Here is a 21,022-nt window from a genome sequence, read left to right as displayed (position 1 = left end):
TATCTAAATCATAAATTTTGGAAACAATAAACTTGAAAAAAATAGGATTACGTGCAAATATTCACAAATTATTGTCTACTAACTTACGTAATTATTTATAATTTATTTTTAAATAATTTGATAAACATACTTATGGCAATCATCCCATGAACTGAAGTTTCATAGCAGCAGCACCAGCAGTAGAAGAAAGAAGAAGAAGAAAACGAAGGAGGAGAAGGAGGAGGAGAAATAGGGCTCACGTTGTTTAAAAAGTGGGTACAAGTTAAAACTTTTTTAAAAAAAGAGTATAGGTTAAATGGGGGCGACCAAATAGGCGCCCCGTGCAACTTTTACTCATATAAATGAGTTGTTTCTCGGGCCAAGCAAATAATTCTTTAACCCATTTCTTTCATTGTAGTTAAAATTTGGGAGAAATTCAAAAATAGCCAGATTTACAACTGGTCGTTCAAAAATAGCCCAATTTCAAAAGTAATCGAAATTTAGCCACTTTTTATGTAAAGATAAATTTGAGCGAAAACACTGTTCAAAACCCAAAAAATACGCCAGTATATTATGTTGGAGTTCCAGCATAAGTATACTTGAACTCCAGCATATTATACTGGAGTTCCAGGATAAGTATGCTGGAACTCCAGCATAATATGATGGAGTTCCAGTACAAGTACACTAGAAAACAAACATAATATACTGGAGTTCTAGCAAGTATACCGGTCCAGCATAATATACTGGAGTTTGGAGCACCGGTACTCTAGTCTCCAGTATATTATACTGGAGCCAGCAAAGTACACCGGTCCAGCATAATATGATGAATTTCATACACTAGTGCACCGAACTCCAGTATATTATGCTGGACCGGTCTCTGTTGCAGCAAAATAGTGGTTATTTTTATTGACTTGGTAAACGCTGGCTATTTTTGAATGACCAATCTAAAAACTGGCTATACCGTGCTATTTTTACTTAAAATTTAGCAGTAATGATTTGTACTTTTTCTAATTTAATTTTTAGATTCATACTTTTTGTCTAGAATGAGATACACTGCTCGATTCAAACTATAGTGGCAACGTATTATTATTTCGGTCCAGAATGTCTTATTATTGTTCTATGGACTAGGAAAAAAAGGGGGCATTTGCATCTATACTCGCTTTTTAGGTCACGTTTTAACTTGTGCCCGCTTTGCAAAAAAATTGCAAGCGTACCCACTTTTTTGCGTAACTTCAGCATACGGGGCTGAAGTAGCAAAGGCAATAACACAAAACTTCAGCATTCTAGTAGACGGAACTGAAGTAGCAAGTGTGCTGAAGTTTTTGTTTGTAATTGCTGAATTTAAGCATAGTAGCTGAAGTTTTTGTTTGTAACTGGCGAACTTTACTAAAGAACTTCAGCTGCGTCGAATTATCAAAGTGGCAGAATCATTGGATCCAGAGAAGAAAATTAGTTGTTTGACACCGGAGGAGGAGGAGGAGAAAAAGCAAAGGAAAAAAGAGGAAGAAGGGGCAGAACATATGTGTGATGACCCAAAATGTCATCTTTAAATTAAATAATCATTTCGGTATTTTTAAAACCTTGAAAAGCGGTATCAATAATTCCTCAACTTGCGTGTGCAATCCGTATAATTTTCCGGAAGGTTTTTATGTGAAAATGGATTAAATTGTGAACTAGAACTTTAAAACTCAACTTAGTTGACTTCGGTACACATTTTGAGAAAACGAACTCGGATAAAAGTTTTGACCATTCCGGTAGTTCTGTATCGTGACTTGGGACTGGGTCATATGCCCGAAATTGAATTTGGAGGTCCTTAGATTAAATTATCGCCATTTAACGGAATCTAGAAATCTAAGGTTAAAGATTTCTTAGGTTTGACCGGAGAGTTGACTTTTTTATATCGGGGTCGTAATCTAGTTCTAAAAATTTTCCTAGCTTTGTTATGTCGTTTATGACTTGTGTGCAAAATTTGAAGTCAATCGGACTTGATTTGATAGGTTTTTGCATCGAATATAGAAATTGGATGTTTTTAGTTTCATTAGGCTTGAATGGGGGTGTGATTCACGATTTTAGCATTATTTGATACGATTTGAGATTTCGACTAAGTCTGTATTATATTTTAGGACTTGTTGGTGTATTTTGTTGAGGTCCCGGGGGCCTCGGGTGGATTTCAGAAGGTTAACGGATATAAAAAGGTTGCTGAATTTTCTTTTACAGCATGTGAACAGTACCCCAAGAACAGTACCGTATAAGTACCTCGTGAACAGTACCATGTATAGTACCCCGTGAACAGTATCCCCGTGAACAGTAAAAACGTGTGAACAGTACCCCCGAATTCTGGACAGAATGTTTATTTCTCCCATTTTCCATTTTTGTCAAATTGGAGCTCGGGAAGAGGCGATTTTCGAGAGATTTTCAGAGAAAATAACGGGGTAAGTATTCTTAACTTAATTTTGGTTAGATTACCCGAATCTATTACTAGTTTTGGTATTAAATCTATGAATTTAGTTGGAAGAGTTTGAAAACTCTCTCGGATAAATTTGAGGATTTGAGGGTCGAAATGTTATCGAAATTTAGTAATTTTGGTATAGTTAGACTCGTGGTTGGATGAGGTTTCATATTCCGTAATTTTTGTCGGGTTCCGAGATGTGGGCCCCACGGGCGAAATTTTAGTGCAATTTCGGTTTTTAATGGAAAATGTAGAATTTCATATGGAATTAATTCCTATAATTTTTATTGACTGAATCGAATTGTTTATGACTAGATTTGAGAATTTCGGGCATGAATTTGTGAGGCAAAGGCTTGTTGGAATTTTGAATTGGTTGCAAAGCGAGGTAAGTGTTTGGTCTAACCTTAGCTTGAGGGATTAAGAGCTGTGTCCTATTTGTTATGTGTTATTTGTTGAGTACGACGTATAGGCATGGTGACGAGTATCTAAATGTTGGTGTCAAACATGCCCGTGAGTCTTATACTTTGATTAATTTGACTCCGTTCGTAGTGTATATACTCTATATGATAATTTCTATTGAGGAATATGACTTGTGGAAGTATTATTGTTTTGATGTTGTTTCCCTTGCTGGGATGTTTTGATGTTGTTTCCCTTGCCGGGATTTGATTGTTGTACTATTGTTCCCTTACCGGGATTTTATTGTGATTTCATTTATTTCCTTGCCCTTATTTCTTGTGATTGTTGTTTGGGTGAGGAAGAATGTTAAATCACGAAGGGTGATGCCGTGTATGATTTTGTGAGGAAGAGTGTAAAGCATGAAGGGTGATGCCGTAACGCACGATGTACAATTCCGTGCCGATTATATTGATTTTATGGTGAGGAAGAGTGTAAAACACGAAGGGTGATGCCGTGCAATTTATATTGATTCTTATGGTGAGAACGAAAGTAAAAGCACGAAGGGTGATGCCGTGTATTTGTCCTTGATTTTCTTGATTCTAACTGAGTTATGTTGTCATGTACGTTTATTTACTGATTTTCCGTTATTACTTGATTTTATTTCGATGTTATAGATTCTCTTACCCTATTTGCCTTGTATTTGTTGCTTGGGTGAGGAAGAATGTAAAGCACGAAGGGTGATGCTGTGTATTGTTTTGGTGAGAGAGTGTTAAAGCACGAAGGGTGATGTCGTGTATTGTTTTGGTGAGAGAGTGTTAAAGCACAAAGGGTGATGTCGCTTTCTGTTTGATGTGTTTACTTGTTATTAACAATTCAAGTGTATTAACTGTTTAAATCCCTTTACTGTTGTGATCCTTTGTGTTGGAATTCATAGTGTTTACAATACCTCGTCTTATTTTTTTAATATGTCCAATACGTCAAATTTCAAGAATTGTTACATTTTTAACTCAATTGATTTCTCAACTAAAGTTTCCTTAAACCATTTGAGGTTGTACTTTACTTAAAAAGGAATTTCTACTATGTTTTGATTTATTAATTTCTCGTATTAAAGGTAATGATTCCTTCGATATTGTACTTTAATTGAAAATGTTATTTTCTTTATCAAATGATTTCTAAAAATAACTTCATCTTTTCTTGTTGATTTCCTAATTGGGTTGGAAGTTGTACTCTACTTTATGTTAAGTGAAGGAGGCTCCTTGAACATTCTTAATTATATTAGGTTATGGAACCTATGAGCTGAGTAACATGAGAATATTGTTGTGCAATGTGAGACATAAATATGTAGGCACAAGATGCCGGAGAAAATATTATGGTTTTATTTAATGACACGTAAGTTGTCCGTGCGGTTGTGACATAAATATGGGCACGAGGTGCCGTGAAAATATGAAAATGGGCTGAGACCTATATTATTTATGATTATGAAATGAGGTGTCACAAGGTGACCTTTACTCGAAAGAATTATATTCGAAAGATGCTTATCTGAAAGATATTTATTTGAAGGAAATCTATTCGAAATATATTTATTGAAAAACATATTATCTTAGAGATTATTACTTGAAGGATTTTTAGGCGAAAGATTTATATTTGAAGGACTTGATTAATTGATTGCACTTGTATTTATTATTTGTTGAGAAGCATTTATGGTGTTCTTGTCGCCTGCTATTTACATCCCTGGTTGATCGTTGTTGCCATCATTGTTATCTGCTTTCTATTATTTTTGTACGCTATCTTGCATAGGTTTATTTGGTAGTCTGGTCCTAGCCTCGTCACTACTTCGCCGAGGTTAGGCTAGGCACTTACAAGCACATGTGGTCGGTTGTGCTGATACTACAGTTCTGTACATTTTTGTGTACAGATCCCAGTGCGGTAGACTTCGGACCGCAGTGATATTGTTGTTTCTTGTTCATCAGGCGATTTGAGGTAGTCTTGCAGGCGTCCGCAGGCCTTGGCGTCTCCTTCTATCTACTATTCCTGTTTCTTTCATGTATTTTCATAGAAAGTGTTGTATTTATTTCTTTCAGACCTTTATTTGTAGTACTCCTAGACAGTCTGTGAAGTTGTGACACCAGTCTTGGGTAGATTTGTTATGGATTGGTATTAGCAGTATTATTAAATCTTTACAATGCAGTCTTCCGCTTATTCAATTTTGTTGTTATCTAATTATTGGCTCTTAACCGTTATCGGATTAAAAATGGAAATAAGGTAGATAGTTCAATTGGTTGGCTTGCCTAGCTTTCACTAGTAGGCGCCATTACGACTCCCGAGGGTGGGAAATCCGGGTCGTGACAATATGATAGAAGTATTCCTTGGAAACAATTCAGAAAGCATCAGCCTAAGAGCACGTTGTCTAGTAAATTTAACTGAGTCCCAAAAGAGGCAAATACAAACCAATTATCCCAAATCAGAAGAAGAACTTCTTTTAGATAAGAATTTATGGGAAAGAGAACACTATTCGTTCGAGAAGATGAGGGTAATATCACTTTTATCATCAAAAGAGGATGAGAATAAGTGGGAAAAATACTTGGAATCAAAGAAGCAGAGGGAAAGAGAGATTCATTTCGTACTAGAAAGAGAAATTCGTTTGGAGGAGAAGGAGGAGGAGAAATGGGATTGAAGGTGTTTAAAAAGTAGGTACAAATTAAAACTTTTTTAAAAAATGGGTATAGGTTAAATGGGGCGACCAAATAGGACACCCCGTATAATTTTTTACGGAAAAAAAAGATAATGTTATGACCTGGCCATTTCATTAAAGACAATAATATTAGGCAAGAGCTTTGTTATCTATCAATGTTAATGTTTCATCATCTTTCATTCCTCGGTTCTAAAAAAATATTTGTCATATTCATTTACAGAAAAAAAGAAAAAAGAAAAAAGAAAATAGAAGTAATTATCATTCCAATTTGACTTTACTATCCCCTTCTATTCATATTGGTTGTTCTATTTTTCTTTTATATGTCCCTTAAGAAACTATTAATAAAAGAAATTTTTTAATACAATACCCTTATTTATTTCTTTAATCATTCAACATATTTATCTCTTCAATAAATATTCTCTTTATTTATGGATTTTTACTCTTCCATTTAGATTATTTGTGTTAGTTTTTTTTACTTTTAAGAGTATTTAATACTAAGAGAAAATTGGGAAAAAGGATAAATTATATCTTGATTTTCAAAATTGATAGTAATATTTTGGATAAAATATATTTAGTGGGCGTTTCGACAGAATTGTAAAATCCAAAGAAAAAGTGAATTTTTTTTTCAAGTGAAATAGTATTTGAAAATTAGAGTTGTGTTTGGACATGAATATAGTTTTGGGTTATTTTTGAAGTTATTCAAAAATTTCAAAAATACTGCTTTATTTCTTGCTATATTTACTTTTTGTTTGTTGCGTAGCACCGGTTTATGCAAGCTAAAAGAGGGAAACTCATTTGCGAGGGGAAATAACTGGGGGGATTTAAATTTTTAAGACACTTCAAAACTTATATAAATTTTTAAGACAAAAGTGTTAAGAATGAGGTAAAAGGGACACTTTTGTGATTAGAGTTAATGACATAATTTTTAAAAACCCCAAAATTTTCTTATTTACAAATACATCCCCCTCCTACTCCAGCCCGATGGATGTTTTAAATATCCCGGGGATGTTTCAAACTTCACGGGAGATGTTTCAAACATCCCGTGAGATGTTTCATTTATTCCGATGGATGTTTAAAACAACCCAAGAGATGTTTCAAACATCCCGGGATATGTTTCAAACATCACTGGGAGATGTTTCAAACATCCCGGGATATGTTTCAAACATCACGGGGAGATGTTTCGAACATCCCTGGAAATGTTTCAAACATCATGGGGAGATGTTTCGAACATCCCCGGAAATGTTTCAACACAGTACTTATTTATGGGAATGTCTCAAAATTTCTCGAGGGTATATTGCAAAATACCCACTTTGTAAATTTTCATATTTTCTCTTTCTCTTGTATATTTTAAACCAAAGATAAAATGAAAAAAAGAAGAAGAAGATGAAATTATGATATGAAGAGGGAAAGAAGAAAAAGACCAAGAAGAAAATGAAGATGAACAAGAAGATGACATACCTGAACTACCTACAGCAAAAACAAAATTGAAGAGAAAGAAGAAAGTAAGGAAGAAGAATGAGAGTAGGAGTGTGCATTCGAATCGGTTTATCGATAAATCGAATCGTTTATTTGTTATCGGTTTATCAATTTCGAAATTTTCCTTATCGAGTTATCGATTTCGATTTCGATTTTGTCCTCTTCGGTTATCGGTTTATCGATAAACCGATAAGATAAATGATAATCTTGGCTTCTTTTACTACTCTCTCCAGGCCAATCGCCCTACGAACTACGCCTATTACTACACTAGTACTATTTTGCTGACTGCTATTCCTCTCACCACATTTGGCATACTTTTGATTAAGACGTTGTTATGACTATTATGCCCTTTTGTTCCATATAAAATGAATAAACTTTCCATCTGAATTTAGTGTACGTTTTTTAAGTTCTTGAAAATAGTTTATTACGTTACTAATTAGTTTTATGAGATAATTTATTTTATAAAAAAAACTATAATATACTTTAGTTCGTAAATAGCATAAGTTTAGTGAAACAAAAAATGTTTTCAACAATAGAACAGAAGGTTTTTTAATTAGAACAAGTAAAAGCTAGACAATGTTATTTGTGCAAGTTCATTGATTTTTATGTTATAAATCGTTGGAGTGTTGGTGGCATAAATTTGATTCCTTACTTTAGTTTCATTGCATGTGCTTGTTGACACAATTTTTATGTTATAAACGGTGTTCGTCTTATTTTAGCTTCTTTTTATCCATATTAGTTAGGCGTATTTATAGCGATATACTTTCCGTGGAATCCCGCAAATTTTCTAATTGGTGTAATCGATAATCGAATCGATAATCGAATCGATAAGCATCAAAAATCGAAAAATTGAAATCGAAAAATCGAAAACCTTATTGAAACGATAAAGATAAATATATGTATAAATTGATAATCGATAAATAATTATCGATAAGGGTCAAAATCGAATCGATAAATCGAATGCATACCCCTAAATGAGAGAATGAGAAAGAAGAAAGAAGAAAGAACTAATAAGAAACAAGAAAGAAGAAAGAAGAGAGAAATGAAAATTTGAATGAGTATGATTTTTGAAAATTTTAATATTACCAACTACTTTTGTTATTCTTAATTTGACCCCAACTCCTTTAATTACACGTTTTCTTCCGTGTAAGACTTGAGAAGTCTTTTTTACCTCATTTTTTCCAAATAACTGTTAGAAAACCGAAGCAGTGCCACCGCCTTCAACTCCGAAATGAAATTCTTCATCGGAAAGGCCTCTACTCTTCACTCTCATCATCATCAATTTCTGCTTTATATAATTTCACCTCAATCAAATTATATAAACAAATATTATCCCAATTTTATTACAAAGCGGTGGCTCAATACTGGGACCGAGTCGACTCAATCCGAGTTCCCGGGACCCAACGCGTACGAGCTACTAGGTGTATCCGAAACAAGCTCTTTTGCTGAAATCAAAGACTCTTTTCGTAAATTGGCTAAGGAGACTCACCCTGACCTCCTCCCTCTTTCCACGCCCAATTCCTCCTCTACTTCCAAGCAATTCGTTGACATACTTGCTGCTTATGAGGTCATGCATTTCTTCCCTACAATTTCCATTTTTTCAGTCACATTAATCTTTTCTCTTGTTTTTTTCTTTTTAATTTTTTAAATTGTTTTCTGCCCCAGTTTACTTTGTTATCAGGATAAATATAATTGTTGAATTGTTCTTAGTTCAATTCAATCAATGTGCAATATTTGTTATTAGGTAGAATTAAGGATATAAAATACGTAAAGTAAAAAAAATTGAGATGTTTAAGGGTAAATTTCATGGATGATCACTCAACTTTCACTTATTGAACCAAAATTACCATACTATGTTTTGTAACTAAAAAGTCACTCAGCTTTATCCAATATCATCAAAGTCACTAAACTACTTTTTGTAACAAAAAGGTTACTCAACTTTGCTTAAATACCACAGGAAGTCACTAGGAGAAAAACAAAGGAGACGTTTTCTAGGATATTTAGGCAAAGTTTAGTGTCTTTTTTATTACAAAAATTATTTAGCAACTTTTGTGATACTTGGGCAAAGGTGAATGACACACAAAATAGTTTAGTCACCTTGGTACAATAAAATGAAAGTTGAGTAACGGTCCGTGAAATTAACCGGATGTTTAACTTCGCCTATCCTTGCAAAGTATATTTAGTTCCAGGTCTGGATAAAAGAGGAGCATTGTGGGCGAGTAAAAATACGAATCAATGGAAAATTAACTTCGTGAACAGAATGGAGTGGATGCAGATGACTTGTATATAACTGATTTAGCCAGGTTGGAATTAAGGAGTACGAAAAAATTGGGATATTTAAGAGCCTCAATTTTTATGTTGATTGAAAGTTTAATTGAACACGAGAGAAATATAAGCATAGTCTTTGTTGCAGTTTATTGCTTAATTTAGGACCACATGAGCTAAGCTAGACTATGATTTGAATATCAATGTGTAAACTGCTCTGTTGGCTATTACTCCTTTCGTTTCATATTAGATGAGGTACTTTTCTTTTTAGTCTGTTTCAAAACAAATGACACATTTCTAAATTTGGAAATAATTCAACTTTAAACTCTTCATTTTACCCATTTACCCTTAATGAAAAGCTTTTATAGCCACACAAATGTCATGGCCCCACAAACCTTTTACCCCTTAAGCTTTCAAGACCACAAGTTTCAAAAGTCTTTTTTTTTTAAACTCCGTACCGAGTCAAACTACCTCATCTAATATGAAACGGAGGGAGTACAATTTTTTTTGTCTTGTTTTTGGGATCTTCCAAAAACAACCTCTCTGCTCCCTCGGTCTTCTTGAGCCAAGGGTCTTTCGGAAACAACCTCTCTACTCACTCGGGGAAGGGGTGAGGTCTGCGTACACACTACCCTCCTCGGACCCCACTAGTAGGATTTTACTGGGTCGTTGTTATTGTTGTTGTTGTTGTTGTTTTTGGAATCTTCCACATTTATCATGGTATATCCATTTTAATGCTTGTAAAAGTGATCCCGTGCTGTGAAAGAAAAAGGGCCATGATTTAAAGCAAGCACGCTTTCTTGGGGAGAATGAAATGAAGTGAAATCATGTTACTATACGGACATGGACGCCATTATGAATTCTTAGTTGATTCAATAAATCAATATCCTAGAAGTCCTCTAGAAGTTTCGAATTATTACAAAAATGACATTTAAACATGTACAAAAATGACATTTAAACATGTGCACATTTAACATCCTAGTCCTCTATGTAATACTATACTGCATGCATATGGTGGACTATATGGCTCGAGAGGAACAAAAGATGCTTTGAAGATGCATCCAAATGTGTGCTCTAGTGGTCAAAGAAGTGGGTTAGAACCATGAGTTTTCAGGTTTAAATTTAGTGGAGGCTTAAACACGAGGTGATTTCTTCTTATCTGTCCAAGCGTTGGTGGATAGAGTTACCCGACATCTATGCTTGTGGGAGGTAGCCAGTACCCCGTGGAATTAGTTGAGGTGCGCACAAACTGGTCCGGCCACCACGGTTATCACAAAATAAAAAGATGCATTGAAGATATTGCTAAGTCAATTCTTAAGATAAAGGCTAATTGTATATCTTTGTTTTGCTTTGGTGTAGAATGGAACATGTAAATGAGGCTGAAGTAGTTCTACAGCTTCTAGAATTGGTACAGGATAGTTGGGATTTTTTGCTGGTTTTTTGGGTACTCTGCTGATGTTGTACAATTTTAACAGCACATCCTTTGTGGTGGATTATATATGAGATTACTTTACCTTCTCCAACAAAAAAAAGAAAAGTGAAGGGTAATATCTTTATTTACTCGAAAGAATACTGGTATTTACTTGGATAACAAATGGAATGCAGATTCTATCCGATTCTGAGAAGAGAGCGCATTATGACCAGTACCTCTCAGCTCGAAAAACACTTGTTCATGTGCATTCTAGACAAGGTTCAAAAATGTGCATGTATGAATCATATAGCACATCAATCAAGGAGATGGAAGTTGTTGAATGGTTAAAGTGGTATAGACAAACAGTAAATGACATATTGGCTGAAAAAAGGGTAGTATCTGGATCAGGCTATTTTGATGCACTGGAAAGAGATTTCTACTCAGCATTACATTTAGCATTCTACGGCCCTGAAATTGAGTCAGATCTCCTTCCTGAGTGTTTTGAAGCTGAGGAGAGATCAGTATATGAAACAGCTGAGGTTCTGCACCTGGTGTTCGGGCGAGATCTTTTTGGGATGGTCTGTTTCGCCAAAAATGTCCCCGAACTGTCACATGCTTCTAGGGAAAAACTAACATCCTTTACGCCGGGCTTGGGTCATTCCATTGAGAATCTCCCCATGAAAATGCATCCGGAGACAGCTCATACTGGTTCTGATCAAAGGCAATTGAGAAGTTCTAATTACCATACATCAGATGCATACAGAAACTTGGAATTGCATGTTGGAAGGAGGCTTGTTGCTGTGGCCACAAGAGTTCCACCTAGGAGTAGATCTAATGGGATACAGAATGAGGGGTTTGATGACTGCATTCATGTTTACCTCAATTCAGATGAAGTCCAAAGATTTTCTAAAAGTAACTTTATAAACTTCGGATTGAAATCTGCCGTTCCACTGGGAATGATAACAGGGTTGGGGACCAGTCCTGAAGAAGGTTCTTGCGATGTTTATGACAACAATGGCCTAAAAACCCATGTGATTATGAAGCATCGAACATTACTGGTGAGTCTAATATCATCTATTATATTCTTTAGCTTTTATCCTGTCAAATATCTTTTGCTAGAAAAAGAAGGGGATGGAGGGGCGAGTTGGTGCAATGAGCAAAACCAGTTCTTTCCCTATCTGCCAGCTGCTTATGAGAAGTAGTTGTAGATTCCTGTAAACAATGCATAAAGTTGCAAGTGTAGTTCTAAGGTCATTGTCTGAATGCAATAGAAAACTTTCTAGGCTTGCTTTCACTATGCTTTTTGGTGTTTGGCCTTTAATATGTTGGTTGGTGTTGCGGTATACCTGACTTGCAAGTAGTCATGAATTGTTTTCTTTGTCTTATGGACCATTTATGTCCAATCTAAGAGATACTTGGAGTAGTTTAGCATATTCTACACTTCTTCTACCCTTCTTTATCTTACAACCACATGCACCATGAACAAATTTAACATCCTTCCTCTGCACACAAGTGTAGGGTTTTGACAGGAGGTCTGGCTTATCTACAAGCGATGTCTTGTTGTACCTGCAAGCATTCTCCCTTTAATACTCTATGGTTGGCCAAGCATCAAGCTCGTGGTACTTCTGGTTGGATTTTGATATCATAGTTGCTGTGCTGGCAAGTCCTAGAATGGTGGTCCATAGAGTAGTTGGAGCACTCAAAGGGGAAGAGTGAGAGAGCGATCACGTCCATTCGAGATGGCAAATAGAAAACTCATTAATATAGTATAGAGTGGAAGGTATTGATAGAGTTCTTCATTGGTTTTGTCAATGGAGAAAAATGAAGCCTAGAAAGAACTGCGTGTGCGTCTAAGGTGATTTTTACGGTAGTAGTTCAATTGACATCCTTCACCTGGCATATCCAGGGGCAGGGCTAGGAATTTGCGTCTGTGGGTTCTGGATTTTAGAAAATGCAGCTTCATGGCTTCTTCACTACTGATTTTCAACATGGCATCTTTTCCAATCCTGCTTAGAAATTTTCTTGAGCCGAGGTCTATTGGAAACAAGCTCTCTACCTTCACAAGATAGGGGTAAGGTCTGCGTACACACTACCCTTCCCAGACCTCAATTATCGAAATACACTGGGTATATTATTGTTATTGCAGCTTCATGGGTTCTGGATAAATTATTTATATATATTAAATAGATTTTTTAACACAAGTACAAGGTTTGAGCTAAAGCTATTGGCATATGCCGAACCCATAAATTCATTTGTAGCTCCGGCCTTGGGCATATCAGAAGGACGTATGGTGCATAGGTCAGCTCGTTGTGTTAGCGGGATGAGAATGATAGTAGTGGCAGAGCTAGGAATTTATGCAAGGAGATTCAAAAAAATACTAGAACGTTACACTTGGGATTTGAACCTGTAACCTAAAACAATTTTTAAACCCCTTTGCCACTATACTATAATCTTACCAGATGTCATGAGCTTAGTTTATATATAACCAAAAAAAAAAGATTCACATTATAATATTTTGGTGAAGGGGATTCAATTACCCCCTTGGCTCTACATAGCTCCGCCCAGGATAATAGGATTATGTTGGGCTTAATAGCATGGATGTGGACATGAGTTCTTTTTGGATGACGACACAAATTCAATCATGAAGACCAGAAAACTTTAATTTTGAGGGGACATGTCTACATGACACAATTGAATTTATGTTGTAATTAGGTTATGCAAGTTTCTTAAGCGTAGGCGAAAAAAGAATGTTGAAAAAATATATAATTAGATGACTATAACCGCAAAAGAACTCAGATATAGTTATGTCTAAAATTTGGATAAATGTATCCTTTCTCTTGTAGACATAGAAATTCTAGGAGTCTATTCGAGTTGCTTGGAGGCTACTCTACCAGTACCCTAACTTTGAGTCTGCTACAACCCTAAGCCACTCTTATAAAAAGGGTTACATATTACCTTAAAAAAAGATCTCGGAATTTGCGGTCATCTCAGCAATTCCATAAATTCTCGGAATATGCACAAAGAGATCAAATATACGATCTCGAAATTCCATAAAAATCAAGGAATATTCACAAAGAGATCAAAGACATCAAATATTGTCTTTCTCATAGCCGCCGAAGTGATCAACAGATATTCTTCCTTTTCATGGAGATCAAATATATCTCAAGGAAGTTCGCATCATCTTACGTTCGAGAAATACGTTGGTTAATCTCTCGAATCACGGAGAACGATCTAGAGAGGAGAATCAAGGGAACAAATAGAATTGTACCCACAAAGACTCAACAATAAAATTACTCATCTTTTATGTTTGTGATTGCAATTTTTGACGTATGTCGATATTTTATTGCAAACAAATTGGCACGCTCAGTGGGACTAGTTTTGCCCTTCATCTTTTCCTCTTGGAAATCAAAAGCTACAAATTTCAAAATCAACTGATGTGGTAGCCTTCAAACAAAGAGCTATGCAGTGTTGTTAAGAATTTATATCAAGGTAGTGATCATGGGTAATTTAACCAGAGAATCGCTTGTATAGATTCGGAAAGGAAAATCCTTCTATGGATTTATGGAACTAGCAGTACTCTTTCTTGACACACAAGAATTTTTCATTTATTGGAAAGGTGGCATATCTTTGCACGTTTGTGAAATTAATTTCCAACAGATGCAAGGCAAAAAGAAATTCAAAAAGTTGATTATTCACAAGCCACACTTTGAAGAAGATTTATGTGAACAAGTCTCAAAGAAGCACTTCCTTGCGGGTCTCATCATTGGTACTTCAAGTCTTGTCTTCAAGTTTCGGCAAGCCTACCCCCCAAACAAAACTTGAAGAAGGGGGCATTTGTAGACATCAAAATTTTAGGAGTCTTGAAATTCTAGGAGTCTACTCGGGTTGCTTGGAGGCTACTTTACCAATACCCTAACTTTGAGTCTACTCTAACCCTAGGCCACTCCTATAAAAAGGATTACATATTACCTTAAAAAAAGATATCGGAATTTGCGGTCATCTCGGAATATGCACAAAGAGATCAAATATACGATCTCAAAATTCCATAAAAATTCATGGAATATTCACAAAGAGATCAAAGACATCAAATATTGTCTCTCTTATAGCCGCCGAAATGATCAACGCGATCAAATATATCCCAAGGAAGTTCGCATCATCTTACGTTCGAGAAATATGTTGGTCAATCCCTCGAATCACGGAGAACGATCTAGAGAGGAGAATCAAGGGAACAAACAGAATTGTACCCACAAAGACGTATCAATAAAATTACTCACCTTTTATGTTTGTGAATGCATTTTTGACATATGTCGAAATTTTATTGCAAACAAATTGGCACGCCCAGTGGGACCAGTTCTGCTCTTCATCTCTTTCCCATGCAAATAGAAAACCAAAAGTTTCAAAATCATTTGTTACGATGGTCGAGTACTTCAAGTCTGGTCTTCAAGTTTCGGCAAGCGTATACCCCGACAACCCTTGAAGTTGGGGGCATTTGTAGACATCGAAATTTTAATAGATCAAGCCTATACAAAATTTGGGCTAAATCCTAAATTCAAGACACTACTCTTAAAATTCTAGGAGTCCATTAGGGTTACTTGGAGGCTACTCTATTGAAAACCTAATTTGGAGGCTACTCTATCCTATCCTAGGTCACTCCTATAAAAAGGGTCACATATTCCCTTGAAAAGACATCTAAAAAATAGAGATCATCTCGAATATCCCATAAGCTCATGGGATACTCACAAAGAGATCAAGATGTGGTCGGATAATTCTTGATAATCAAATACTTCAAGAAGATCCACAACGTACTTTCATGGATATTAGATACATTCAAGAAATTTCGCATCATCCTACATTCGAGAAATACTCTGCTCCAGCCCTCGAATCACGGAGATAATCAGGAGAGAAGAATCAAGGGAGAAATAGAATTATACGACCAATTGATTAATAAAATTTCTTTATTCTTTTGTGATTGCAGTTATTTTTCATATGTCAAAAATTCGTTGCAAATAGTTAGGTTATGCAAGTTTCTTATGTAGCATAGGCCAAAAATGAACGTTGAAAAAATATATAATTAGATGACTATAACCGCAAAAGATCTCAGATATAGTTATGTCTAAAAATTTGCAATAAATGTATCCTTTTTCTGTTATATGAACCTCTGTTATCCACTCATTTATGATTTCCCAGTGTTTTAGAACGCGAAGGCATAGAACAAGACACTTTAGCTATACTGGGGCGGAGTGTAACCCCAGAAACTTTGAACTCTTAATATTTAATACTCCATCCGTTTTAGTTGTCCATTTTTGACTTTGCACTCCCTTTAAGAAAAAATAAATGAAGTATGTATTTATAATTTTACCCATAATAATGATAGTATTTTCAAAAGTCTTGGGAAATAATTTGGGGAATGAGTAGTTAATGATAAGGGAAAAATATGAAAAAAGATTGTCTTTCTTGATTTAGTATGGTGGACACTGGACAAGTAAAAGTGAAAACGTATTTTTAGTACAGTGGACAAGTAAAAGTGAAAGTTGGGAGTAGTAAAATAACATTAAGAAATAAATTAAAAGATAAATTTCTAAAAAAAATTAAAATTCAAAAAATAAAAGGTATAAATATTTATTTAACTATCTAGGCAAAATATAATATTCTAAGCCATCAAGCTCTTAATTGTAGAACAACATACTCATCGTATAAATTATAGACAAATACTTGAAAACATTTATAAATCAAACACTCTGCGGCGTTTTGAACGGGCAATCCAAGGCGTAAAGCATGCACGAGTCATTCTTCGAGTGTACTGGATAGACAACCTAAGGCATAAAGTGTCCATAAGGCGAATGCCGCACCTGTCATGGCATATGCCCCATGGGACTTTAGCTGTTCCATCTTGCGTCTACAATGTTAAGAGCTTACCTCGCCCCAAAGGAAGTCCCAGACGAGTTACAATTTTACAATTTTTTCTTTCAAAAAAATGGACTTTCCCCTCTTCATGTCTTCTCTAATTTAGTAACTTACTTCTGAACAGTTCGTTGTAGATCAACAGATTGTGTAGGAGAATAAGCACCACAAAAGATGTCATCAAGTGAAACAGAAGAAGTTTGGTGTCCAAAACATAAAGAATGCAAGAAAAAGAACATGTTCGACATGTGTGTAAGAATTTTTTGTCAGTCTCAGATACCTTAAATTTTGGAGCCATGTTTTTTTAAATCTAGCCTTGTGTACTTTCACTTCTTTGAAGCTAAGGAATAGTCATGAGAAGCCCAAGTATTTATGAGCTTCTGCTCTTAGCCATCTAAACCTCAGGGTTCCTTCTTTAATTGGACTCTGTAATGTGACTCCACAAAGATGAACTGTGGATGTACCATGTGTTCCCAGCACATTGGTGGTTTTTCCGATATGATTCTATGGTGGGTATTCCATGGATTGATGGCTTTAATTGACGAAGTTGCTTGACTTCCGTGATGATAAATTCACTTGATGGCTTTAACTAGTCGAAAAACCTTTTTGCATAGATTCATAGATGCACGCTGCAACATCCTGTTGTAGTCCGTGCATGAACCATCACTCTTACATGTGCACCTGTCATTTGAGAATATTGTGCTTCTTAAGCTTTATGTATCCTGGGTTATATGAATTCTTCTTACCATGTGCCATACATGCAGCTCTGGAATTTGTTCTTGGAATGGCTGTCTTTCTCTTGGCTTAAGGAATCATATTCATAATTTTTCCACTTTAATTTGCGTGAGAAATTTGTTTCAGGTAAGACACATGCACTGGTATCGATTAGGAGATGAAGTATCAACCTGTGAGTGCAGATGCCGCAGAGCTAGGCTACCTCCGAGCAAGTAAAGTCCATAACTTAACCTTTTGAGTCAATGCTCATCAGAAGTGCCAGTTTTTCTCTCTAGATTTTTGTCAAACTGTCATGGGACTTTTGTGCCTATTCTTTAGTTACAAAGTAAATGTGGAGAGGTGGGCTTAGAGATGAATCAGACTACAAAACTGGAGTTAATCTATCTTATTGAGTTGGATGGAAATGAAAAGCTGAAATGGAATGACCATTAAAGGAAGTTATGGTTTACTAATTTATTGATGTCTAGTCATCCGCTTTTAGCTTTGAGCTTGGAAAATTGCGCCTCCTGGTCAATGCTGTCTTTTTTTTTACTTACGATCGCTGCAGTCTTCCATTTTCTGTCATCCTCCCTCTCTTTTCATTTTTTTTTGTTACTCTTTCTCAGAAGGTGGAACTATGAAAGCTTATGGTTAACTATTAAGAGACAAATGGTAAGAGAACTAGTAGTTATTTTTGTGCTCAGTAATTAGGGATTATTGTACTTTTCAATGTCATTAAGAGTCATAATTAGGCTCCTTTCCATTTATATCACAAGGCTCTGTCTGCTCTTCCTATGTTGGTACATTGGTGCTTGTTTGTTGGAAGCATAGGAACTTTTGACCACAGTGTCTATATGGTTAGCAGATCAAGTTGTTAGATTTGCTTTAAATCGGTTTTTTTAGTAGTTTAATGAATTACCGGCTCCTAGAGACACCAGTGGCCAAGTATAAAGTTTAGCAGAAGATGATGCCATTGGATTGTGAATTTTCTTTTTAATTCATAACTTAAAAGCCAGGAAATCCATAGAACATTGCGCTTGTGATATTCATATCAGAGTGTTCTCTGGTAAATCACTGTTTTTCTTGTTAGTATACAAGATATAGGTCTCTCATTTTCACTTGGGTTTTTGTTTATTGATGTCATTAGTAATGAGTTTTCTCTCAAACAGATTTTGGCTATTTGAACCTCGATGTGGCATGCATGACATTGGAGGTTGGTATGTGGAGACGTTTGGAAGAGATAAGAAAGGTCGAAATGTACTATCTCAGAGGTATTGGGATCGCTTAGGGGCAAATGATCACTTTGAGAAGTAAGTGTCAGGTTATAGAAGCCTCAAACATATGAAATTAAATTCTCCACCCATTTAATGATAAGCTTATACATTGTTGCATTCTGGCAGAAACAAATTTTTGTATTTTATAAATTTTGCTGATAATTATGCTTTGATGTTTTGCATCTTTGTAAATTGATATTATTGTGACAATGTAGGATGTGTTTACACCCTGCTTGAAAAGATTAATATGAAGATCTTACCTTCCATACTTCTAGTCTAGCAGAAGCCACTCGGCTACAGCTTGTTATCTTTCTCATTATGTCCCATGAATTTGGGAAATGTCTCCAACTGTAATCACCATGTATAATCCTCATCTCTTGATGTTGCATATACGAGTTGCCATACGAAATGTTGTCGGATTATTCAGTAGGCTCGAAAACAGTATTGTGGGGTTTGATGTGCCGATATATTTTTCCATGTGCAGGAGACTGCATCCAGCAATGTACTTGCTTGCCCTTGCCTACAGGACTCTAGATATTGAAGATTCAAGGAGAAGTAAACAGAGAATGAAGGATCTTGTGGAATCAAACATATCTAGAATTCTCAGCTGGTGCAAGAGACTAGTACACTGAAACATAGTGACATTCAGCTTTATGATCATATCCTTGCTCAGCCCCAGAATTTAATAGGCAACTGTATTCTGGTGGTCCTCTGATGGTACAGATGACCACACTTGTTAAAGAATCCTCATATAAGCCTGCATAGGTTGTTGATTTGGATGGCTTGTGGATTGATGAGCCGAACACCATGAGCGTTGAACACAACATAGATTTTTTATATGCTGCAATTGAATTCAACAATCACTGTGAAGCAACTTAAAAGTGCTCTTTCAACCACCAATGAGATTCCTCTGCTTTGTATTTCCTGGTCGCTCATTTTCGGTGCTACGACCCAATGTGATATTATGTAAGGTGACACCAGTCAGCTCACTAAGGAATTGGACCTCAGTGTTTCATTATAAGCTAGTTTGGTTACTGGATGGAATGGATGGAATGCTGAAGCAACATCAATAATGATACCATGTTAACGTGAAGAGTTGCATGCTTACTGCCATTGGTGACACTACATAATGCTAAACTATACTGCTCCTTATATCTTGGAAGCCATATGTGGATCACGACATTATGGGCCGGAAAAGGGATTTGATACCTTAAGTAGGAACCAAGTAACACCTCAAGCCAAGGGAGTGAAGCATGGTGTTAATGCAGATGGCAGCTATTAATTTTTGGGGTGATGGCTTGCATTACAGAGAGGCATTTGATCAGAAGATTATTGTGCACTTTCTGAGTTGCTGTAACTAATTTACTTATTATCCTCATACTTCTATTATTGGCATACTGGTTCTGTGATATATACATCAAATTGTTCTCCATGAATATAACAAAACGATTGGTGGTTAGTATATTTGAGTTCAATTGCACAAATCTTGTAAGCAGCTAGAAACTTTCTTTTTAGGGAGCAGTCAAGAGGTTTTAATTGTTGTTTTCTTATCTTTTTATTTAAGTAGATGTCCTTCCATTTTGTTTATTTCTGAAGTAATTACAGTGGACTTTGACTTCTTTTTTCTTTCTATATTTATTTTTACTGTTCTCATGCTAATTCTTGTAGCTAATGAATCCTACAGCATACGGATTACTTTCAGGATTGAGGGTTTTGGTATGGCATACAGCGAATACCTTTTTTTGTGTATGCTCTCTGTCCAAAAATGTTTAGTTATCTTAGTTTGTGATTATTTTTCCTTCTAGATTTAAATTAGCAAAATCCTGTGCATTCATCGGATGGGATTAGGGTTTTTTTCTCCTCAATCCAGGTAAAATGTTGACACAGAATACCGAGATCGTCACTTCCTCAAAACACAAAACAGTAGTTCCAGAGGTGATTCTTCAACCGTGAATATTAACGGATTGGGAACAAAGTATATACGAACTGTTCAAATTAGATTTTATACTAATGAACCTGGTTTTGCGGTTGATGGAGTTGTAGTTTCTTGCTGGTTAAATTTTCTGCGTAATCTTCATTTGGCTTGTTGTACCAAAAAATTATAATGAAAGCCTATCTTTGGTAAAAGAATATACGAAGTTAAATCTTAAACTGATATAATTAACAACTAGCTGGACGTGTCGCACGACTCCAGTTGTTTTTGTTTCGCTTGTGGTTAGTGGAATCCTCGTGTATTTCTTGTTTGGTTGACCCCAAAAAAAAAAGGAATAAGTAATTTAAACTTTTCAGTACATCAGATCTAGAAAAAATAAACAATCAGCACTCCATTCGGCACAGAGAAGGGGAGAAAGTTATTTATCAAAAAATATATATAGAGGGATGGAATGAAATAGAGAGCACTAATATATTAATAATGTTATAAAATAAAAGCAATGCAGTAAAATGTAAACAAGAAGAGATAGAGT

General features: G+C 35.6%; 1 protein-coding gene across 3 annotated transcripts; it reads left to right on the top strand.

Moving 5' to 3' along the window:
- Positions 1-8,147: 8,147 nt before the first annotated feature.
- On the top strand, positions 8,148-20,207 carry LOC107813139 (uncharacterized). 3 transcript variants are annotated; one of them, XR_012707612.1, is made up of 6 exons: positions 8,148-8,559; positions 10,863-11,726; positions 17,431-17,516; positions 17,910-17,955; positions 18,453-18,593; positions 19,042-20,207. XR_012707612.1 is itself a non-coding variant. In XM_016638358.2 (5 exons), exons 1-5 carry the CDS (start codon positions 8,224-8,226, stop codon positions 19,187-19,189), a joined length of 1,575 nt encoding a protein of 524 aa, XP_016493844.2. In that variant the 5' UTR covers positions 8,148-8,223; the 3' UTR covers positions 19,190-20,207. The 3 variants fall into 3 exon arrangements, 2 of the variants coding, with proteins under 2 accessions (XP_016493844.2, XP_016493856.1); XM_016638358.2 differs by lacking the exon at positions 17,910-17,955; XM_016638370.2 differs by lacking the exons at positions 17,431-17,516; positions 17,910-17,955; positions 18,453-18,593; positions 19,042-20,207 and adding an exon at positions 12,187-16,274.
- The last annotated feature ends 815 nt before the right edge of the window (positions 20,208-21,022 follow it).

The sequence above is a fragment of the Nicotiana tabacum genome, chromosome 3, assembly GCF_000715075.1.
Source record: "Nicotiana tabacum cultivar K326 chromosome 3, ASM71507v2, whole genome shotgun sequence".
NCBI classification, from domain to species: Eukaryota; Viridiplantae; Streptophyta; class Magnoliopsida; order Solanales; family Solanaceae; genus Nicotiana; species Nicotiana tabacum.
The sequence above is the reverse complement of the archived record's forward strand: the minus strand, read 5'-3'. Positions and strand labels throughout refer to the sequence as shown.